The 21367-nt window shown below is 37.0% G+C and overlaps 1 protein-coding gene across 12 annotated transcripts in view; it reads left to right on the forward strand.

The window, feature by feature from the left end:
* The window catches only part of LOC123013497 (neural-cadherin), a 145415-nt gene that overhangs the window by 14684 nt on the left and 109364 nt on the right, over positions 1-21367 (forward strand). For 7 of the 12 annotated variants that reach the window (XM_044412029.1, XM_044412034.1, XM_044412031.1 and 4 more), the window contains exons 4-9: positions 15818-15829; positions 15897-16335; positions 16386-16602; positions 17471-18490; positions 19174-19365; positions 21098-21288. In XM_044412029.1, the coding sequence (XP_044267964.1) occupies positions 15818-15829; positions 15897-16335; positions 16386-16602; positions 17471-18490; positions 19174-19365; positions 21098-21288 (2071 nt within the window). The remainder of the gene's footprint in view (positions 1-15817; positions 15830-15896; positions 16336-16385; positions 16603-17470; positions 18491-19173; positions 19366-21097; positions 21289-21367) is intronic. The other 5 variants (XM_044412030.1, XM_044412035.1, XM_044412032.1 and 2 more) reach the window with 2 other exon arrangements.

Consider the following 21367-nt stretch of genomic DNA (forward strand, 5'->3'; position numbering starts at 1 on the left):
CGAGTAAATCCAATGAAGCCCTTGCACGACTGAAAATAGATACACGTGGAGGGTTGGGGTGCGATCGATGAACCGCTTTGGATTTCGTATAATTGATTTACGGTATGGCGAATTGTGTTTGAATTGGAAAAAGTAAAGTACAGCGGATGTATGAAACATGCGTTTAATAGTTAACTCCAATTTGGAAGCCTTTGAAAGACACGGATGGAAAAAAGTAGCTTCCACCCGGCTCGGAATTATATTTATAGCACCACACGCCCATTATGTCCGCCCTTGATGGTCGACTAAGTTTGGTGAATGACACCGGGCTGAATTTGGCCCCTCGCACTCGACCGGCACAGGAGGGGCTCTAGATACAATTGTTTCTATACGTTTTTTCTTATTTTATTGTTTGGTTTTGATACAATAAAAAATACGAATAGAAAAAGTGGTGAAGTTGTGATTTGAAGTGGCAAAAATCCAGAATTACTTCAAAATCTCAGAGTTTCAGAAATTGCAATATAATTTACTCATTTTCACTTATGGTCGGCAACATTCCCTGTTATCTTCGACAATTTCAAAAACATTCTCTATCTCTAAAAGTTTACGAAAACAATTTTTAAAAATTTTGTTTTTTTTTTCTGTTTTTGTACTTGAAATTAATGTGTCCTTTGAAATCTCTTTTATAACTCTTAAATAAACACATTAGTAAAAAGGAAAGTGGCCAATTACTTCTCAGGGAGATACAAATTTTACCTCTCCAATAGAAAACGAAAACATGCTGTAGATTTAATGACTAAACTGGGATATCAGGAAAATTGTTATTTTTGAAGTTTTTCCGAAATCTTTAAGGATGTAGTTCTTGTAAAAATCGTCATTATTGCTTATTAAAAAATCTCGGAAGTCTTTTAGAACACAGGAGGGGTCTACATATATTTCTATATATTTTTTTGTATTTTATTGTTTGGTTTTGGTACAATAAAGAAATACTAATAAAAAAAAATTGAGAAGTTGTGTGATTTGAAGTAGCAGAAATCTAAAATTACTTCAAAATTTCAGTGATTATAAAAAATTTAGTTTCTTTTTTAAACAAGATTTTTTTTTATAAATCAGTAATTGCAATAATCCTTATGGTCGGCAACATTTCCTCTTAGGTGGTATCCTTAGAAATTTCTAAAAAATTAAGAAAATTTCAAAATTTTAACTTTTTTTCAAAGTTATAATTGGATTGGTGATTATAATGTGGTTCTCGTTTTGTATGTTTTTGTACTTTTTCTAACTCCTATTAAATAAACACATTAGTAAATTTATTATTTTACTTCTTTTCAAAAGTAATTTTATAATAGAAATTTTATTAAGAGTATATTCAAGAAATAATTAATTACGTTTTTGAGTTTTTGGGTATTGAGAAATTTTAAAAAATCTTTTAAAGTTTTACTGAAATCCTTAAGGATGTAGTTCTTATATAAAATCGTTATTACTGGATATTGAAAAAATCTCTTAGAATTTTTTTTGTTTAGATAAATACAAATTCACTATGAGGAATTTGAGTCTCAAGCGTTTTATTTTTGGCTTAAGAAAAACAAAATGAAAATGTGGTTACACTTGTTTAAAAATGTAAAAATTTTCCTGCGTGTACACAAGGTGGTGATTATGGTCTCGTTCAAGCAACTCCCTGATCGATAAAACACAAGGACGCAATCACAGGCAAATTAAGTCGTGAAAGTCTTCATTATCAAACGGACACGCCATTTCTTGGCGTTTGGTCGATAAAATCGCGACCCTTGGAATTTTTGCCGCCGATCCGCCAGACTCTTCTCTCTTTAAACAACCCTCACCAATTTCCATACTTAATGGCCTCTGATCAAATATTTGTAAAAAATTTAAATTCCGTTCAGGTATAGTGACCGAAGCGGCCAGGCAAGGCCACTCATTCTTCATTTGAAGATGGGAGATAACGGCCACCAGGTCACTGAAGCTACCTCGGACCTGTTTCAAGCCGATCTTTGATCACTCCCGTCGAGATAAATGCAATTAAACGCGACATTCGCGCGTGATTATTATCGACAAATTGCCCAGTTGTCACAACAGAAAAAAAGCTTTTTCCCAGAGCTAGACCGGAGGCAAAAACGGAGAAAGTGATGCTCTTTACGGTGAGGTCGAAAAAGTGACAAATCGGCGGAGAGGGGCTATTAATTTTGGCGGTATGGTCGTTGCGGGTCGAGAAAAATATTAATCTTCGGATGGATGGTAATCACGATTAATATTCGGGGATTGCGTGGGTGTGACACTAATTACAACAGGAAATAAAATGTTGACGTTGCGGGAATATTCACAGCAAACTATTTGGAGCGACTTGAAGTTCACGAACTGGGTTTGTTTACTTCCAACTCTGTTGCTAATTTTTCCGCCTTTGATTCGATTCTGGGGCAGAATTTTGTAAATACAGAACAGAACGCTAGCTTTGAATGATGTATTAATGTATCCCTTTTTGTGTTCTTTGTTTTTAGCTTGCCGTCTTTATTTCTTCGAAAATGTTCAGTTAATGGACTTTAATGAGGCAAATATGTACTGGGATAAGTTAATTGAGTAATTGACTAAGCACCTGCTTAGCCGCCAAAGACGAAAACAATTTTTCAAATTACGTTTCCACTGATCAAATCTGTCATTCATTTTATTGATTTACTGTGCACATACAAAGCATTTTATTTTATTATTGACAGGCAAGAATAAATAAATAAAAATGCTTTTGGTGATTTATTGTTAAATTGTCTAGACACTCCTTTAAATCTAATAATAAATCATTGCATCTTTATTATATCTCATCTGTATAAAAGACGAATATTTCATAACCGTTCATCGTAAAAATCTTCAAATAAAGCTAATCTTTCTTTATTTCGCAACTCATAAACATTGAAAAAATCTGTGAAAACTTCCTCATTCCTCGTCCACTCGTCGTCGAATTGCTTCAACTCCTCGTCTCCATTACGTTTCCTACAAGTCGTCATAGCAACGGCAGCTTCATGAACTTCCCAACTCCACTTGTAGCACCCCCCGTCCAGGTGTAATAAAATTTGATCGTGGCCGTTTTTTCCAGGTCACATCGATAACAAAACGTAAACATTAGCGTGACGGCATTCGCGGCCACCCTGTACAGTATCTCGCCATAAATCCTTTCGTGGCAACTTTAATTCTGATTTATGCATTTTACAAGTGCCCGCAACTTCTTAACTGATGTTATCGCGACCGCTTGCCCGTATCGATGATAAACGGGACGAAATTTGCTCAAATTCCCCTGCCATTTTGAATAAGTTATTTCGATTGCGAGTGGTACAAGTGGAAACGGAAATGTACTTGACTAATGAGTGTCTAGCATGTCGGTAATTTAATAAAATAGTGTTCGATTTTTTAGATCGATGTTCGACGTTATGAAACTTAAATGTTAATTGTGCGGGGAAAATGAACCATGTTGACATGACAAAAGTGGCTATTGTTTGGTAAATGAGCCTTTCTTGGGCTTGAATTGCTGAAATATGGCCGCGCTGGTTTCAGCTCTGAAAAGACAATTCATAATGCATGTTTTTTTAGAGACTTCAAGGAAATTTAAAAATGAAAAACGAATCGATAGAAGAGAATTTTTTGTTCCCCAACTTTATATCTACCTAATACATAAATTAGAAAGGAGTTTTAAAGTTTTTAAACGTATTCCGACGTTAGAAATTAATTAAAGTGTTTGCACTTTTTAGAATTCGTTTATTACATTACCAAAGTGGAGGAGACTTTCAGAAACTGTCAACGTTTCAGAAGCAAGATTAAATCTGATAAGAGTACGTGACTTTTTCAAATAAAACGTTAACTACTGGAGAAATTACGGAAGAAATGTTATCATCACTCAACATATTTTGTTTTGTGAAATAAATTTGATTATCTTTATGGTCGAAAATTTTATGGCTCAGTTTAAGATAATGAATTTTTAACAATTTTTGAGGATTGCCAAGCATTATTTGAAGTTTTCAGCAAACATTAATTTAGGATTTCTTAGAGTTTTTGAGAGTTGCAATAGAATTTGGCAAAATTGAGTAATTTTTTACGGTTTTTGTAAATTTTTGAAGAATTTCTTTTCAAGAAATTTTCAGTTTCTTAAATGAAAGAAAGTCTATTTTATGCTTATGCCAGCTGAATGATAATTTGGAAAATTTTAAGAAAATAGTACTTGAAGTTCTGAAAGTAGCTTATTTTGGGTGTTTTTGAGTGCCACCTTGTCTTGTTCTAATTCTGAACAGGAAGGTGCCAATAAYAGTTATTTATTCGACAGGTATGAGTGTAAATCGGACGCATTATTGTAAGTTTAACGAGTGGTTTATTATCCAGGAGGTGGAATAAAGCGTCCGATTTACACTCAAACGAGTTGAATACAACATTTTATTCTTCGTATTAGACTCAACAAGGCTTAAACTTGCTTTAAATCTGTTAAAAATAATCTGACGTTTCGTATTGAGAAATGCCAAACAGTTGTCAAAACTTCCTTACACGGGAGATAAACCGTACCTGAATTTTGAGAGTGTCGAAGAAAAAAATCATTTGATAATAGCTTAGAGTAACCATTAAAAAAAWATATTTTTCAAAAACCTTTCAATGAAAATTAAAGCAGATTTCAAATTCGTATTCAGACACCAAAAACATAAATTACGCTTTTTTACTTAAAGGGGATTGTGGTATTGCACAGTGTTATTTAGACTGTTAATTTTTTCATAAGTCCAGCCTTGTTGGGCACCGTTTTTTACCGTCAACTCCGGTCGAAATTTATCGTTTAACACTTTACATAATCGCCTCCCCAGCATTCGATTAATGAGAATAAATATTTCGGAGATGCATTAAAAAGCAGAAGAATAACGAGCCGGTGCATCTTTCATTACCCCGCCGCTCGTCTCGTTCGCTTAAAACACCTCCAAGACACCTTAAAAGCTTTTAAAAAGGTAAAGTTTGCCCGTCCTGAATTAAATTAAATTTTATAGTTCGACGCTCGTCTCGCTTTCAGACGACAATAGATTCATTTCGCCGCCGCGAATTTTTCAGAGATAACTTATAAGTGATGCTCTAACCACAAACTCGTGGTTTTTTGTTTGTAGGAAGCGTCATTAGCGAGCGGCCGCGGGGCAACCGATAGCAGGAAATTCAAAACTCGAAGCACTAATTTCGAGATTTCAAACAAGATACCTCACAACTCATCAAACTTTTAAGCGAGCTTACGATTTGTTTAAACAAAAGTAAGATGAATCATGCGGAGTTCCGGCCAAGCTCCGCACCTGTACCATTCGATAAAAACGCGAGACGTTTCGATGTTTGTTCTTGCGGAAAATCGCATTGTTCCGTGCAAAGCACAGCGAGCATCTGGTGCGACGAAAGACATCTGCGAATTTTCCTGCGAAAATCTAAAATAATTAATAAACAAGCRAGCTGTGGGGCCTATGTACATCTTGTCGACTCGTCCAATCACCACCCTTTACGTGTCATTCCCCGCGTGGTCCAAAAATATCTCACGTCTCCCCTTTTATTCTCGACTTTGTGAAAATAAACAAGCGTGTCTTAAACCTCGCCATTATTTCTCCTTAATCTCTCCATCGGCACGAGTGTCGCCCATCTCCGAATATTTATGCCTTCTATTGCATTCGCGTCGTGTATCTGCCATCACCGGTCCGAACTTTTGATAAAGGCAACGCCGCCGAACTTTGCAATAAGTTCCCGGTTTGAATGGCCACTTCTTGATGAGAATACGGCCGTAATACGCGACGCCCGAGGGTCATGACGCTTGCGTACTCCCCCGCGTTCGATTCGTCTGGTTCGAGCTTCTAATTTTAGGAACAATTCGATTCGCGAGCTGGAATTCGGGATATGCTGTCGGTCACATGTATCAGGTGACATCTCAGACTTCTCCAATTAACACTGAGAGAAATTCCTATCTAGAGGAGAAATGGAGAGTTCACACGATGTCTGTTTCGTATCGGATTTCCGAAAGGGTCCTAAATCGGAAACGATTTAAATATTTACATGCGATTAGGATGGGGGCTTTGATGGACGTGGCGACCCTAATTGGGCTACCGGCACGACAAAGGAGGAGAAAACTCGACAGAAAGGTCCGGAATAGATTGCTGAATTGAATTCTAGACATAATCGAAACACAATTGAGACTCGGATTTGGCAAAGGTAAATTGTCGTTTCAAACCCAAAAACATTATTTTACTAGAACTTGGGAAGGAAGTAAGTACTCTATATGCACCCGGAATTAAAATTACTTTTACTGAAGTACTTGATTGATGTACATTAATATGATAAAGAGTATACGTATACATATTGTTTTTCCGTTTGTAAAATGAATAAAATAAAGTAACTTAAAACAATCTGTAAGGTAATACTTGTATGTCACTATTAAAATTGACCGTAGAATGTGCGAAATAGTTCGTAACATGTACATGTTTCTGTAATGTTGGTTGCAGAGTGTAGTAATTTTTATCTAATTAAAAAAAAATGATTTCAGAAAAAATGTCATATACACTTCTATTCAAAAAAAAAGCGTACAAGTAGTGAGCCCAATTTTGGCTGGTTTGTGATATTGTAAACTTATCTTTTAATCGTTGTTACTTAGAAACCTGGAACTAAAACCTTGCTGATAGCTGGATTTTATCGTTGTATTTTTCGGAGATTTTAATGTGTTTAAATTGTTTACCTTATTAGGCAACCATTATCGTTACTACAAACACAATTCATAAACMTTTATTCACAAATWTACAAAAAAGGCAATTCTCAACAACAATTTTAATAAAGATAGCAAACCATTCTAATATTTGGTCATTGCTCCAGTTTTTGCGTTCACTTCAATTAGTCTACGGAGCATTGAGTGAACAAGTGCCTGGGCATAAGTTTAATCCTTTGCTAAACTTTCTCATATTTTTATTTTCCACAATTTTCTATAGTTCGTTTGCAGTAGGAGGCCTGACATTCAGTTTATTAGACACTTATTTTGCCATACGGCCTCAGACGTTTTCTATGTAGTTGAGGTCGGGACTTCTTTAAAATAGTGCTTCAGTTGGGACACTGAATGTCAGTTTTCTAATTTTTCTTTTATACAGGGTGAGTCAGATAAGATAATGAGCCTGACGATCTGGCGATGCAACCCAAAAAACAAATTTCATTTACGTCTTGATCTAATTTTAATTACGATTTGCATTTGCAATCCAAGTTATCTCAAGTGGCTCTGACGGTGCTTTGACAAGCAATTTATGATTTATAAAAAAAAAACTGTTTGCCTACCTTTAATGTTTCATTCGTTCATACATTTTGTATTGGGTTTACACCGAAAAGACTTCTCTAATTTCTCTATMATTCCGTGAGAACTGAAGGCACTAATGATCGTTCTCTCTGCATTGATGTCAGACTGACATAAGATGATAACTTGGATTCAACTYGCAAATCCTAATTTAAATTGGATCTAAGGCGTAAATGAAATTTGTTTTTTGGGTTGCATCRCCAGACCGTCAGGCTCATTATCTTATCTGAATCGCCCTGTATACGTCGGCTTACGTATAATAACAATAAAATGGCATACAAATCAAATATAGGAACTCTACTATTTACAATAAGTCCTCAATACGTGTAAGCTTTTTTGGTGAATAGAAGTGTACATACACAGTATTGAAGAATTTTTTCAGCTATACGTGTGATTCTCCTCTGCTATCGCCTGGATGTATAAACTCCATATTTATGCTAAACAATCTTTAGTGCCTTGTTATACAAATAACTATTTTATAATTTTTCTACATTTTAGTAATCAATAAACATTATGCAGGAGGAAAACTTGTTTATATATAATTCATCTTTTATTTCAGTCTAAGTAATAAAAATAGTTATTTACATAATTAGAGAGGAGAGTGACTCTTTATAAAAGAAAATAGTTAATAAATTGGACGAAGTAATAGTTTTCTTCTGTAAGGAATTTTAGACAAATTTTTTTGACGATAGATCATCATGTCTGTGTCAAGAAAACAACAATGAAATTGCAAATCTGAAAAGATTACAGATGACGCGAGTAGATAAATTTTAAATAATTCCGGTAAGTCGTTTTAAATATTTATGTTTAACTTTTCCGAACTTTTTGGCTATCTTGTAATTAGGAAGTAAAGATTTCTATTTAAAAAAAGAACTAACTTTAATTGATGATTATATTCTCGTATGAAAGTTGTGAAGTGATTTAACTTGCCTTTAATTTTTCTTTTTGTTATATATTTGACTTGCCTCGAGTTTTAAACGAGAGAAATTAATTTCGATCTGTTTCGACTCAACCTGGCTTCAAATATATGCAAGACATTAAAAATTAACCAAGCTTTTAGTGTAGTTACATTATTTCAGCTTGAAACTCGCAAGCACTCAAAGCAACCAAAGAAAAGCTCAATTTTTAAAGCTTTACCATCTAAATTAACCAATTACAGAGTTAATCTTCTTAGACACAAAGTTAGCAAAAGCTGCGGGATCTTAATTGACACTGACACTACCGACGTAACCTTGAATTTGCATGATATTTGTATTTTGAGCCTCTATCACAAATTTAATAGACACACTATATACATACACTGTGTCAATTTTAAAACTTGCAATCGGCAATTTCTCTCAACTGAAAAAGTTATTAATAAGCACTCAAAACCGTTTTGGTGGTTCCTAGGGGGAATTAAAATGACATTATAAGTGACACACCTCCACCCACCCTTGAATATAGTAAAAAAAATGAAAATTTAACGTCTTCGTTTTTGAATAATTGGAAAAATAACTTTACCAAATAGGCTGTTGTATGACATTTTTGAAAAGCGCTTGTTATGGGCTTTCCAACGATATATCGCAAGTAGGGTCGTGCTATTTAAAATTTTCAACTTAAGGTAGCTGTGGCTTGAAGGGTGGGTGGAGGAGCGTCACTTACCATGCCATTTTCCCCCTAAAAACTACCGAAACGGTTTTGAGTGATTCTCAATAACTTTTTTAGTTCTAGAGATATTGACGATTGCAAGTTTTAAAATTGACACCCTGTATAATTATTTGTTGGCAAAATGTCGCACATTAYGTAATCAAATGTCTATTTTGGGACGCGGGGGCTATTGACCGCCTTTTGTGTACRAAAACAAACCAACTTTTCGTTTTGTTTATTCCCAATACATGTGTAAATGCAAAAATAGCATCGCATTGTTTGAACGTCGGGGATTTATCATCGTCCCATCGTGCTCTTATTATGTTATTTAATAATTCATAACATATTCAAGAGCCGAACGGCCCTTATTGGTGGAATTAATCAAGCGACAAAGTTGCGCAAAGTTGGTCGTGCATGGCATGCCAAAATGTAGAAGAAAAAAGCTTGGGAATTTGGAATCTCGAGGAAATTGAGACGACGATTTGATATTTTGGTGTAACTTATTTGAAGGGGGATCCCTGAGGATCCGGGGCATTAACTTTGGGAAAAAATGGAAGCGACAAAAACAAAGAGAGGGCAAACACAAAGACAGATGTAAACATTTACTCTACACGCATCTGGTGAAATACGACAACGGGATTTTATAGTTGTTTTTTTCTACGGCTTTGTATCAATAATTAGATCTCGAATGACGAGCTTTAAAAAGTCGATTGCCGGGTGGTCGTCGATTTTTTCACTTGTGAAAACTCCGGTTAATTTTTCCAGACTGCGAATCTGGATGTTTCCGTGATCTTATCTCGGCAATCAATAAAAGCAATATCCTTATTCGTCTCGTGCTTTATCTAACTTTGAATTAACATGTTCGCTATCCGATTTGGAAATTCAGCCAGTCAGCGGATTTGGCACAACTTYCCGGAATTGCATTGTAAAAATTTATTGCGGAAGGTTTAATATTGTTAAATGTAGCATGCAAAAAGTGTCGTCTATTGATAAAAAACTTTTGATATGATAAAGTTTGGAGAGGAAACGAGTTAACAAAGCGAGAAGCAAGGCGTTATTATGAAGGAGCGTGCCCAAAATTGCCCGACTATTTTAATAAAGGGTTTTAGACTTTTTCTTTCTTGCTATAGTTAAAGACAAAAAGCGACCTTCTGGCTCAAGTTGCACGGGCTGAATTTTAATAAGAGACGACGGAGGAATGGCCCTTTGGACATGATGGAAATGTGAAGGGTAAAGCCCAAACCAGAAATAAATAAATAAAATTGCTCAAATCACAATTTTCTATCAAAAATTTAGATCTCCTCATTTTCATTCTTTTTTTTTTTCAATTGATTTAAAATTTTATAAATAAAAACCCCTGTTTTCTTGCTCACTACGCCACTGCCTCTAAATCATGTCACTTTATTATTCAGTATTCATAATTATTTACATTGGCCCCAACTGGCGTCACAAGAAAGCTCTTTCCCGCCTAAATCCGGCGACACTAGAGCAATCTACGCCCGGAAACAGCGTGCTTTCCGCCCGTCCGTGGACAAACCATCATGAAAAAGCTCGTCGAAATAAGACATTTCAGTGCAAAAATCCCTGTCTGTAAATAATTCCCGTCGATTCTGAGGACAAATACGCTGGCAGACTGTTTATAAATAAAAGATGACGAGTAGGGCTTGGCCAGGCACACAATACGGGGTAGAACCACCCCATTCTGACACAATAAACACATTCCTCGTGATTTGGCCCGAGTACAGTCCCGTCAAGTGAATTATTCAACGGCCCGAAACCTGCCACGAATTTATTAAAAACCGAATCAATGTTTTAATTGTGACTCGAAATAATTCCGGTTGGAAGTTTTAATGTGATTTTGAGACCGTCGCCGAGATAATTGTGTTTTCTGGTGGATCGTTTAAGAGCGTTCATAAAGACGATTTAGTAGTTTCATAAATATTACGAATTCCGAGACCAACGCGGCACGAAATCGTAGGTCAGATCCGAGGAAAAGATTATTTCCGTCGTTTCGTCATCTCGTGGCAAAAAGAGGAGACATGCGAATCTGCTTTGTCGGACGAAGACTTGCACAGAATGCGGATTCCGGGACGAGAAGCTTTTAACATCAAAAGTCCGGGCCTGGACGGAATTTATGACGCGTGCCGTGACAGGGCTAAAAGTGGCCAAGGAGTGACAAGATGTTATGCTAAGTCGGGCTTATTTTTTTCTTCTGTAAATAATGGGTAAAAGCATCAAAGGAAGCGGCAAATGGAGTCATTTGAATCGGAAAATAAATCAAGCCGGAACAAATTAGGACAAATCAAAGTCAAAACAAATCTAATTTGCGGTAATGGAGAAGAATTTGGTTAATTTGATATCGAATTAGGAAAAATTAGAGCCAAGTTAGAACGAAGTTCAAAATAATTACTCCATGGTTAGAGTACTTTAAATGTAAGAAGATGATAAATAAAGGAATCGAAATTAGATCAGAGATTGTGAGTGAACAAAGGGTGATTCAAATTACAACAAATCGTTTTTTAAATTTATTCAAATAAATTTAGATTAAGTCAAACCTGTCTACTAGAAAGGCTAAAAAACCACAGTAGATATTTTTTTGTAAATGGTGGATAGATTTTTGTTTTTGATATTGACATTGTTTTAAAAAATAAAAAACAAATTTTTCACTTTACATTTCTGATGATTTTGCTTTTTTTAATTTTTTTTATTCAAGTACCTACTTTATTTGTCCTAAAGAACTACTATAAAAATAACAAAAATCTTTGTTTTTGCCTTACATGGAGATCTAGTCTTTGGAAGATGACCATAATATTCCTCAATTTTCGCTGGATTTTTTTAACAGTTTCAAGCTTTATTTTGAATTGGTCCCTCGTATCAGATTTTCTGAGGAGCTTTAGAAAAGCGTTTCTTTAAACAAAAATCGTTTTAAAAACTCCAACTTAGGGGAAGCTTTCGTGAAAGCTTCATTCAAATCCGCCTTTTCCATTCTTTTGACACCCCTCGTTTCTAATAACATGGGGGTGCAAATGACGCTAAAAAGCATTTTTTGATTTAAAAATATTACATCTGTGGGAAAAATCGATTTCTCCTGACCTTTCCTATAATTATCTCTCTTGTTAGTTGGGTATCAATTGACAGCTTGTAAAATTAAAATGAACTCTAACCTGTCCCATTCCCTCGACTCAATCAAAATTCAATAAATGTGCTGCAACAGTTCGTTTGCAATTATTCAGCGTTGTTATGGTCTATTCGTTCGATGCAGGTCTCACAAAGGACCCAAACGAGCATTCAGCCGTCACTTCCCATGCGTTCTAAATACGAAGTGAATATTTTTCGTGTCGTTTTAATTAGCTCGATGATTTTAACGACGAATTAAGACGAGTTCTGGGGAGAGAGGCGCGTCAACGCCCTTCGAATTTATGTATTCAATGGTGTGTGAAAACATTCACTGTTGTGGCGTAAAATCGATGTCTGTAGTAACAGCAGAATCTCGTTTGTTACTAATTAGTAATTACAGTGCATTTGTCGACGGTGACGTGCATTGTGTCCGGCGCTTGTACCACCTCATGCAATTATTACGACCACTTATACCCATTTCGCTTTTCTTTCTTAATTATTCGCACACAACCTCTCATTTTTTTTTAAACTTAAAAACTACCCAAGTTTTTTTTTATATAAATTTAATAATATTTTTTACATAACATTCAACTATGTTTCATCAAGAGAGATTCCAGTTTCTTTTAGTAATTTTAGACAAATATGTCGACTGTACGTGCCGCCATATTTCCTGCTGAAATCCGATAATTATCGATTCTTGCAGCGACCTTTGACACGAGACCTGTAAACACAACCGTACAAGTCGTTCTTCACGAATCCAAAGTCGTGGGAGTTATTGTACGCGATATAATTAATTCAAATTATGGTAAACTTGCTTCAACGTTGATTTTCTCCCTTGACCCGAATCCACCACAACCACCTCCAAATTTAACACTCGTGCGATAAACACCGAGCCTCCATCCGGAGCGCAAACAGCTCCAAATGCAAATTCCTCCTTTAATAAAGCAAACAGTGCAGCCCCTCCCTGATTTTTTCGCAACATATGCGAATAAAATGGTCTCGGATCGATCGCTGGCGACGGTTCAAGACTGTTTGTTTTGGTCGAAAAGGAAGGAAGGAACCCCAATATCGTCCCTCGATTAAGTTTGGACACATCCGGGGGTCATGAAATGACGTTTCTGCCAGGTCAGGAGAGGGTGCACTAATCTGATTATGAGTTTGAGTCATCCAGCTGCGACAACGACGCCACTTGTAATTATTATATGGCCTGCCAGCCACTAATTTAAAAGACCTCGTTAAATGGTCATCGGAAGGATTAATGCATCGAACCCTCATAGTGGCGCGGTTTAAGTGACCAGAGAGGTTTAAAGCGGTAAAGCTTCAAATGAGGCTGTTTTTTGCCTCAGCGGCGTTGCCTGAGGGTCGTGTCGACACTTACTAATAATTTTAGAGTTTTGCGTTGTATTTGGGCTAGTTAATAGATAGGTAAACAAGAAAGAGTTTTCGGTTCTTTGAGGTGAGCGGAGCGCAAGGGGACACCAACAAGGTGTCGTTTAATGCTTTTTATCTTACCTACTTATATCCCAGCATTATGAAATTAAATGTAGAAAATTAAAATAAAATTTCCTACAAGACAGTGTTTTCGTTTTCTTTTTATCTCAAATCGTTTTCTAGATATTCGCTCGCAAATATTGCTCTCTATTTGTTAATTAGGCTAAAAAAACTTGTAATGAATTAACGTAAGGATTGTTGTAAAAGTTTTAAGCATTGTGATTGGACCGTTTGAGGCCGGCCATTAAAATAATATCAGAAACCAATTACCTTAGATTTTTTGGATTCATTCAAAGGTTTAAAATGGGTTGTGATTGGGTAGTTTAAGGTCGGCCATCATAATAATCTGAGAAGCCAATCACTTTTGATTTTTCGATTCATTCAAACTCTTGCCAATTTGGTTAATTCGAATTTGCATTAAATCATGAAAACAATTCTAGTTTTTATTGAAAATGGTATGTGTGCACTCTCCCTTACCTATGTTTCGTTTTTTCGGATTGGGAAATAAAACCCTAATAGAAATAGGAATAGTGTTTTACTCATCCTCTGTGTTTATAAACACAGCATGAATTGCCGACAAGAATATTGAAGTGAAAAGTTTTTGCAAGAAGTGAAACATAACCTCAACTTTCTTGCAAAAAGACTGTTTTCTACAAGCTGCAGAGTCTTACACTACAATTTATGATCTTCAACAATCATCGACTGGTTTACCAGTTTACTTCCTACATATAAAGAGAAAATGCATTAGACGGTTCTATTTCAAAATATTAAATTTTTCCCKAAATTTTTAATCGCTATAACTTGTTTTAATTACAGATACAAAACCAAATATCATATTCAAACTTAATTTCTGACACTTTTCTTTCCGCTCACATTTGCGGTAAACTTAGGATTTAGGTACTATGAAACAAAGTGGAACCAAAATTGTAGGTAGCGAATATCTGGAAAACTATTGACTGGACTATAAAATTGCGTTTGCTCCTTATTTCTCGACCAATTTTTTGGCTAAACTTTATCGTTTGAGTGTCTAAAACTAATAATTCACAACAACACTTCGGTTTTGTGTTTGACAATGAACAAAATCTAAAGGCTAGTATAGGCGTATGATTTTGGTCTGTTCCCAAACGTTTCAGATTTTTGCATGTAAACTACAATATTGACTTTTAAATTAATGTTTTCTTGATTTATACCTATGGTTTTTTACATGTTTTTTACATCTCAAGAAAAATTAAACTGAGTTCAATAAAATAAAATAAAATATTTACAGGGTGGTTCACGAGGAATAATGACCCTGACCAAATTCTCGATGCAACCAACATTACATTTGTCGCAAAGCAACTTGCGAAAAGTAATGGTGGTTGCATCGAGAATTTGGTCAGACTCATTATTCCTGTGGATTCACCTTGTAAAATAAAATAAAATAATACAAAGTCTCAAAGAAGATCCAGGTTCGCTATTTCTTAATTTATAACAATAAATTTGTTGTGTGTCTGAAGTGCGTCTTCCTCAACCAATTTCCCGCCTAAGCTCTATCGTTTGAGTGTCTAAAACAAATAATTCAAATCTTAGACTGACAACAAAAGCTCCACTTCTGTTTAGTGTTTGCTGTTGAACAAAGCCTAAATATTCTCTGCCACTCTATCTAACAATGCAAACCACAAAATTGATCAAATACGCAACCGAAAACTTAATTTTAATTATGATTCGGTTCGATACTTTTAATTAGCAGCTTTGAAATATTGAAATTTATCCATGTGCTCACCGCGTCGAGTTTTTTATGGTTAGTAATGGTCATCGGAGAGTCATTCCGCCTCCGGCTTTACGCTTCTAATACAAATGAATTAGTGCCAAGTAATAACGTAATTGATAGAGATATTAATCTCGTCGGTACATATTATGACATAATGCATATGCGGATACGCTCGTTGATATACCAACAATGGGCGCGAGACCCATTTCAGGCCAGTGTGGGAGTCGTGGAATCTCGCCTGAATACATTTACATGACATTAGACAGAGAACGTTTCAATCCTTTTTTTCCACTCCATTTCCCGGCGGTCACAACATTACATCAAATGGACATTCATAAAGTTAAGTTGACAACCTTAAAAAGGGGTACAAGAAAACTAGTGTGATAAAAAAATTCAAAAAAAGCGAAAAAGTTCAATGCCATGGCTAATTCACTCATGGGAATCAGTTGTTGTACTTAAAAGCTTGTCTTGTAGTGTTTCAAAGACTTTCTCTTACTCTTATTTTTCTGTTTCATGCTACTTTTCAACAGCCGGACTTTTATGTAAGTACTTGAATTGCAATGAAAAGACGATTTGTCCTGCTCCTAACCGGAAATTATTTTTTTGCAGACACCGACAACCAGCGCGTGATTATACACGTAAGGGACGTTAACGACGAGCCTCCCTACTTCATCAACCGCCCTTTGCCCATGCAAGCCGTGGTTCAGCTGAACGCTCCTCCCAACACGCCCGTGTTCACCCTACAAGCCCGCGACCCGGATACCGACCACAATATCCATTATTTCATTGTCCGGGACCGCACTGGAGGCCGATTTGAAGTGGACGAAAGATCCGGTGTAGTTCGAACCAGAGGCACAGACGTCTTCCAGCTTGATATGGAGTACGTTCTCTACGTGAAAGCCGAGGACCAGAATGGGAGGGTCGACGAGAGGAGGTTCCAGTCCACGCCGGAAGAGCGACTCTCAATTGTCGGGGGCAAGAGAGCGCCGCAGTTTTACATGCCGAGTTACGAGGCGGAAATCCCCGAAAACCAAAAGAAGGATTCAGAGTGAGTCGGGGGTGAATTGGAGAGTTTTTATTTTTGAGGGTTTGTTTCAGTATTATTTCTGTAAAGGCCAAGTCGTTTGCCGATAGGGAGATCAGGTATACGTTGAAGGCGCAAGGACAAGGGGCTGGCACTTTTAATATAGGGCCAACGAGTGGGATTGTTAAGTTGGCAAAAGAGTTGGATTTTGAGGATTTGAGGCAGCCGCATGTGTATTCGCTGGTAGTGACGGCCACGGAGGACTCGGGAGGTTTCTCCACCTCTGTTGAGGTATAATAATTTTATCGTTATTTAACGTTCAGAATGACCGCTCTTTATGAATTTTCGGAAAAAATATGAATTGCACTTTTGTTTTTTATTTTATAATGTCCAATAATAGGTATTTATTATACAAAACGATAAAGAAATTGTTTATCTACGAGTTAAAAGGTTAAGTTTACGAGTAACAAAGTCACGAGTGGACTTTTTTCACGAGTAGATAAACAATCTTTATCGCCGTGTGTAATATTTCGTTTTATTTTGTACTCACCTATCAGAATTTCTTGAATATAAACAGTAGATAAAAATTACTTTATTTCACAAGACGATAAAAGAGTACTTTATCTACTGAAATTAGTTGATAAAAGCACTCTTTAACATTGAGTACAAAATAAAAATTAGTTGTTGATTTGCCTTTTTTTTAACAACAAAAATGGACTGTGATTTGAATTAATAAAATGCCATTTATTTAATAGTTATCTGTAGAAATGTTTTTTACACCAAAAGTGGCTTTTTCATTAAAAATAAGTGCAACTTGTTTGTTGATTTGATAAAAGAAATAAAGGAAAATAGAAAAGATAACCTTTCTCTATTTTCTTGACATTTTACCGATAAAGGATTCAAAGAGAAATCGATTAATAAAATCAAAATTTGTTTTTTCTGTGGGTAATGTAGATAAAAAATGTAGATAATACTAGTATTATAAAATGTAAAAATATAGCTCTATTTGAGTTTTTTGTTTTCATATATAAGAAGATATAAGAAGATAATACTATTTTAGAAATATTTTTTTTAATTTGAAAATAAGTTTTATTAAGTTTGTATAGAGTTATTCTTTTTATAATGAAGAAACTTGGAAATGCATACTTTATTTTTTTAGCTTACAATTCGTGTAACGGACGTCAACGACAACGCCCCCAAGTTCGAACTTCCGGACTACCAGGCCCATAACGTCGACGAGGATATCCCTCCAGGCACGAGCATCCTTAAAGTCAAGGCTATGGACGCCGACAGTGGGGCCAACGCTGAAATCGAATACTTAGTCTCCGACGACCACTTTAGTGTAGACCCTAGTGGCATCATCTCCAATAACAAACAACTAGATGCTGATAACAACAACGCCTACTACGAGTTTGTTGTTACTGCGAAAGATAAGGGAGAGCCGGCAAAGACGGGCACTGCTACTGTCAGAGTCTACACCAAGAACAAAAACGACGAAGAACCGAAATTTTCGCAACAAGTTTATACTCCAAACGTGGACGAAAACGCGGGTCCTAACACCCTTGTCACCACCGTAGTGGCGTCTGATAAAGATGGCGATAATGTCAGATTCGGTTTCGTCGGTGGTGGTACAAGCTCTGGACAGTTTGTTATCGAGGAAATCACTGGTGTGATTCGGCTTCATAGCAAATCTATCTCCCTTGACAGGGATAAATACGAATTGAACGTCACTGCGATGGACGATGGGGCTTGTTGTGTCAACGGCGACCAAACCATTCACACTTCCACGGCTGTGGTTGTCGTGTTTATCACGGATGTTAACGACAATAAACCCATTTTTAAAGACTGTGGGACTTATTATCCCAAGGTGGAGGAAGGGGCGCCGAATGGATCGCCGGTTATTAAGGTGCACGCGACTGATGAAGATAAGGGGGTTAACGGCCAGGTCAAATATTCCATCGTGCAACAACCGAATCAGAAAGGGACGAAGTTTACTGTGGATGAGGAGACTGGGGAAGTGTCCACGAACAAGGTTTTCGATCGGGAGGGCGACGATGGGAAATTCGTGTCCGTTACGGTGAAAGCTACAGATCAGGGGGAGCCCTCCTTGGAGGGGGTGTGCTCGTTTACGGTGGAAATTACTGATGTTAATGATAATCCGCCCTTGTTTGACAGACAGGTATGGGAGGGGCGAGGAAAATCAGTTGTTGGAGAAATGAGAAACTTTTCTTGAAGTGTTAACTTCCTGTAACTTATTTACAAGTTACGTTGAGTCTTGGAATGAAATTTAAATTTAATATTACTTTTTTCTCTTCTCTTGATACTGTTACATCATAATCGATGCGGAAAATGTGTTTTTCCTTGTACTATTGGTTGTAGATCTGACCAAACAGTATGTAACTGTGTTTTTTATACTTTTTGAGAAAACTAATTAATGAATTGATGTACTATACTTTAATAATTACAACTATCTAAATAGAATTCAATTTGTTTTAGTTTTTGCTATTTTTCTGCAAGCAAATAGTTTAACCAAAAACCGCTTAGTTTTATTCTTTTTGTTCATTGTCTGTATACATAGTTAAAATAAAAAGCGCACGTGTTATTTAAAAAGCAGCAGCTATAATTTTTTGTCATTTTTAGGTATACTCAATTGTATAGTTTCTGTCAGAGAAGTAAATAAATTTGCAAAACTTAAGAATATCAGTAAATTAAGTTCTAAATTTATTTCAATTTACTTCTTGATTTATCCAACAACTGACAATTATTTTTCTTTTGTTTTACTATTATTTCTTTATATTTGTGTTGGTTTCGGTTAAAAATCTATTATAATTAGTCCTAAATAGAAAGTATTTTGTTTTGTAGAAATACGTGGAGAATGTGAAGCAGGACGCCAGTATTGGAACTAATATTCTGCGAGTTTCTGCTTCGGACGAAGACGCCGACAACAACGGCGCCATCGTGTACTCCTTGAATGCCGGTTCGAACGCCGCCGACTTGGAGTATTTCGAAATCCAGCCTGAATCAGGCTGGATAGTGTTAAAGAAAGCCTTGGACGTAAGTATCTCCCGCTGGTTCAGCCGTCTAGGTTTCTAGGTGTGAATGCGCGTGTGTTTGAGTGCCGTTTCAGAGCATCAGGGGGCGTCCGTTCGTCGGCCAGCATCTAGGTACGAGTGGAAATAGCTGCTTCTTTCTTCATTTTCAGCGCACCTTACTTTGAGTTGCTCTGATCGATCTGACGATCGACTGCACTGATCTCTACCTTTTATTCAATGAGTTTGTTTATACGGCACACCTTGCATAACGTTTCTTCGTGGTTTTTGGCCCGGACGTCGACTCGAGTCCTCTCGAGTCGGCGCCGCTTTATCCTTATTTTGGAGTAGCAAGGAGAGCTGTTTTGTTTTTGACGCCAGGCGCTACTACCAGATTTTTCGACGCTGATTTTTCCCACCACATTTTTGATGCATTTTTGACCCTGTATTTTGTGACATTTTTGAGTGATTTTTTGCAGGAGGAGCGTACCAACGCATTCTTGTAGTATTTTGGTCACGAGAGTCGCAGGAGGCCGGTTTTTGAAACCCGGGGTGGGCACTGAGACCTCTTGCGGCCCTCAAACATTGTGACATTTTTAAACCTGTGTATGGGGCGGCGTACTATTTCATAAACGTCCAACGGTTTTTGAAGGTCGTTTACGAGAGACAGGAGACTAAAGCTGACTTTTTGCACATCCTTGCTCCCGCCCTGACCACCATATGAATTTTTTCAACATTTTTTTTTCATGCATGTCATGCCTGCTTACAGAAGAGGATTTTTTTGGTCGAAACGTTACGTTCTATATTTTTTCGGTTTGGTTCTTTTTTATTGTTTTTTGTCGTTTTTTAGTTGTTATTTAATTGCACATTTTCTGTTGTTCACCGGTACCACCGACCGGAAGCAGGGATGCTATCCAGTAAGTAAGGGGACATGCTGGGGGCCTACAGAGGGCGCTGTAGATAGTTCGAGTCGCGGTGAGGGTGCCACACTCGCTTTCACCGTCGGCTTTCCCCTGGTTCTCCACAGACTGCGTTTCCATCTGATTTAGGCCCAGAAATTCAAATTATGCTTCTTATTTTACATTTTTCATTTGTTTTCTACGTTTATTTGGCATGTTTCAGGGACTTCACATACACTTATAATAACCCTGAATATACTCAGCGACAATGAAATAGCAACGTCAAGAAAACCAAGCATCTAATTAAGCGAATTTTTGTTTATTCTTTGCTTACTGAGTTTTTGTTTCAAAATTGTCTTTGTATGGACTCATTAGACCAAAAATTTGTAAATGTGTAAATCGACCTTTTGCGGGTTACGTTGTCTGTGGAAGGAATTCTGTTTCAATTGTCATAGATTTTCTATATTGCTAGGTCAAAAGTGTTTTAAATTCTAAATGCGTAGGCTAGGAATAAACAGAATTTTGTCATTGAGTATATGGATTGGTTATGCTCTATAGGTATGTTTGTTATTTCGGATGAGGGGAAAGTTTGGATTTTGGTGTTTCTGGTCCTAATTTGATCGAAACGCAGTCGTGAGTGTCGTAGAGCGTCGATTATGTTGTTTGCTGTAGCGGGAGCGGCAGAATCGACGCTTGTATACCTGCCCATGTGTATAAAGCCATCCATATCGTGGAGTTAGCTCTTGATTTAAGTTGTGTGATTGAGTTGTCTTCTTCTTTTGGTTCGCATTTCGTTTGATTGAGTGTGTTCAGTTTGGTTTGTCCTTCGTGCCCTGACCTCACCGTGCCCGTGTTTAGAGAGACAGGTATCGACTGCGCGTGCGCGCTTCCGACCGAGGCGAGCCTCCTTCCTTCGCGGACGTGGACGTTGAATTAGACGTCGTAGACAGGAACAATAAGCCGCCCCTATGGGACGTGAACACGTACGGCCCCATTCACATCCGAGAAAATGTCACAGTGGGTACTGTAGTGACTTCCGTGAAGGCCAGGTTGGTATCGGCGATGGCGGGGGCGCCGCCGGCCCTACGCTCGGGGGTGGGGGGCCGACAGGGGGCATGGCGGGGGCCC

This window comes from Tribolium madens, unplaced genomic scaffold, assembly GCF_015345945.1.
Source record: "Tribolium madens isolate multiple individuals breed KSU strain unplaced genomic scaffold, Tmad_KSU_1.1 Scaffold_96;HRSCAF=242;Tcas5.2_LG5, whole genome shotgun sequence".
NCBI lineage: Eukaryota > Metazoa > Arthropoda > Insecta > Coleoptera > Tenebrionidae > Tribolium > Tribolium madens.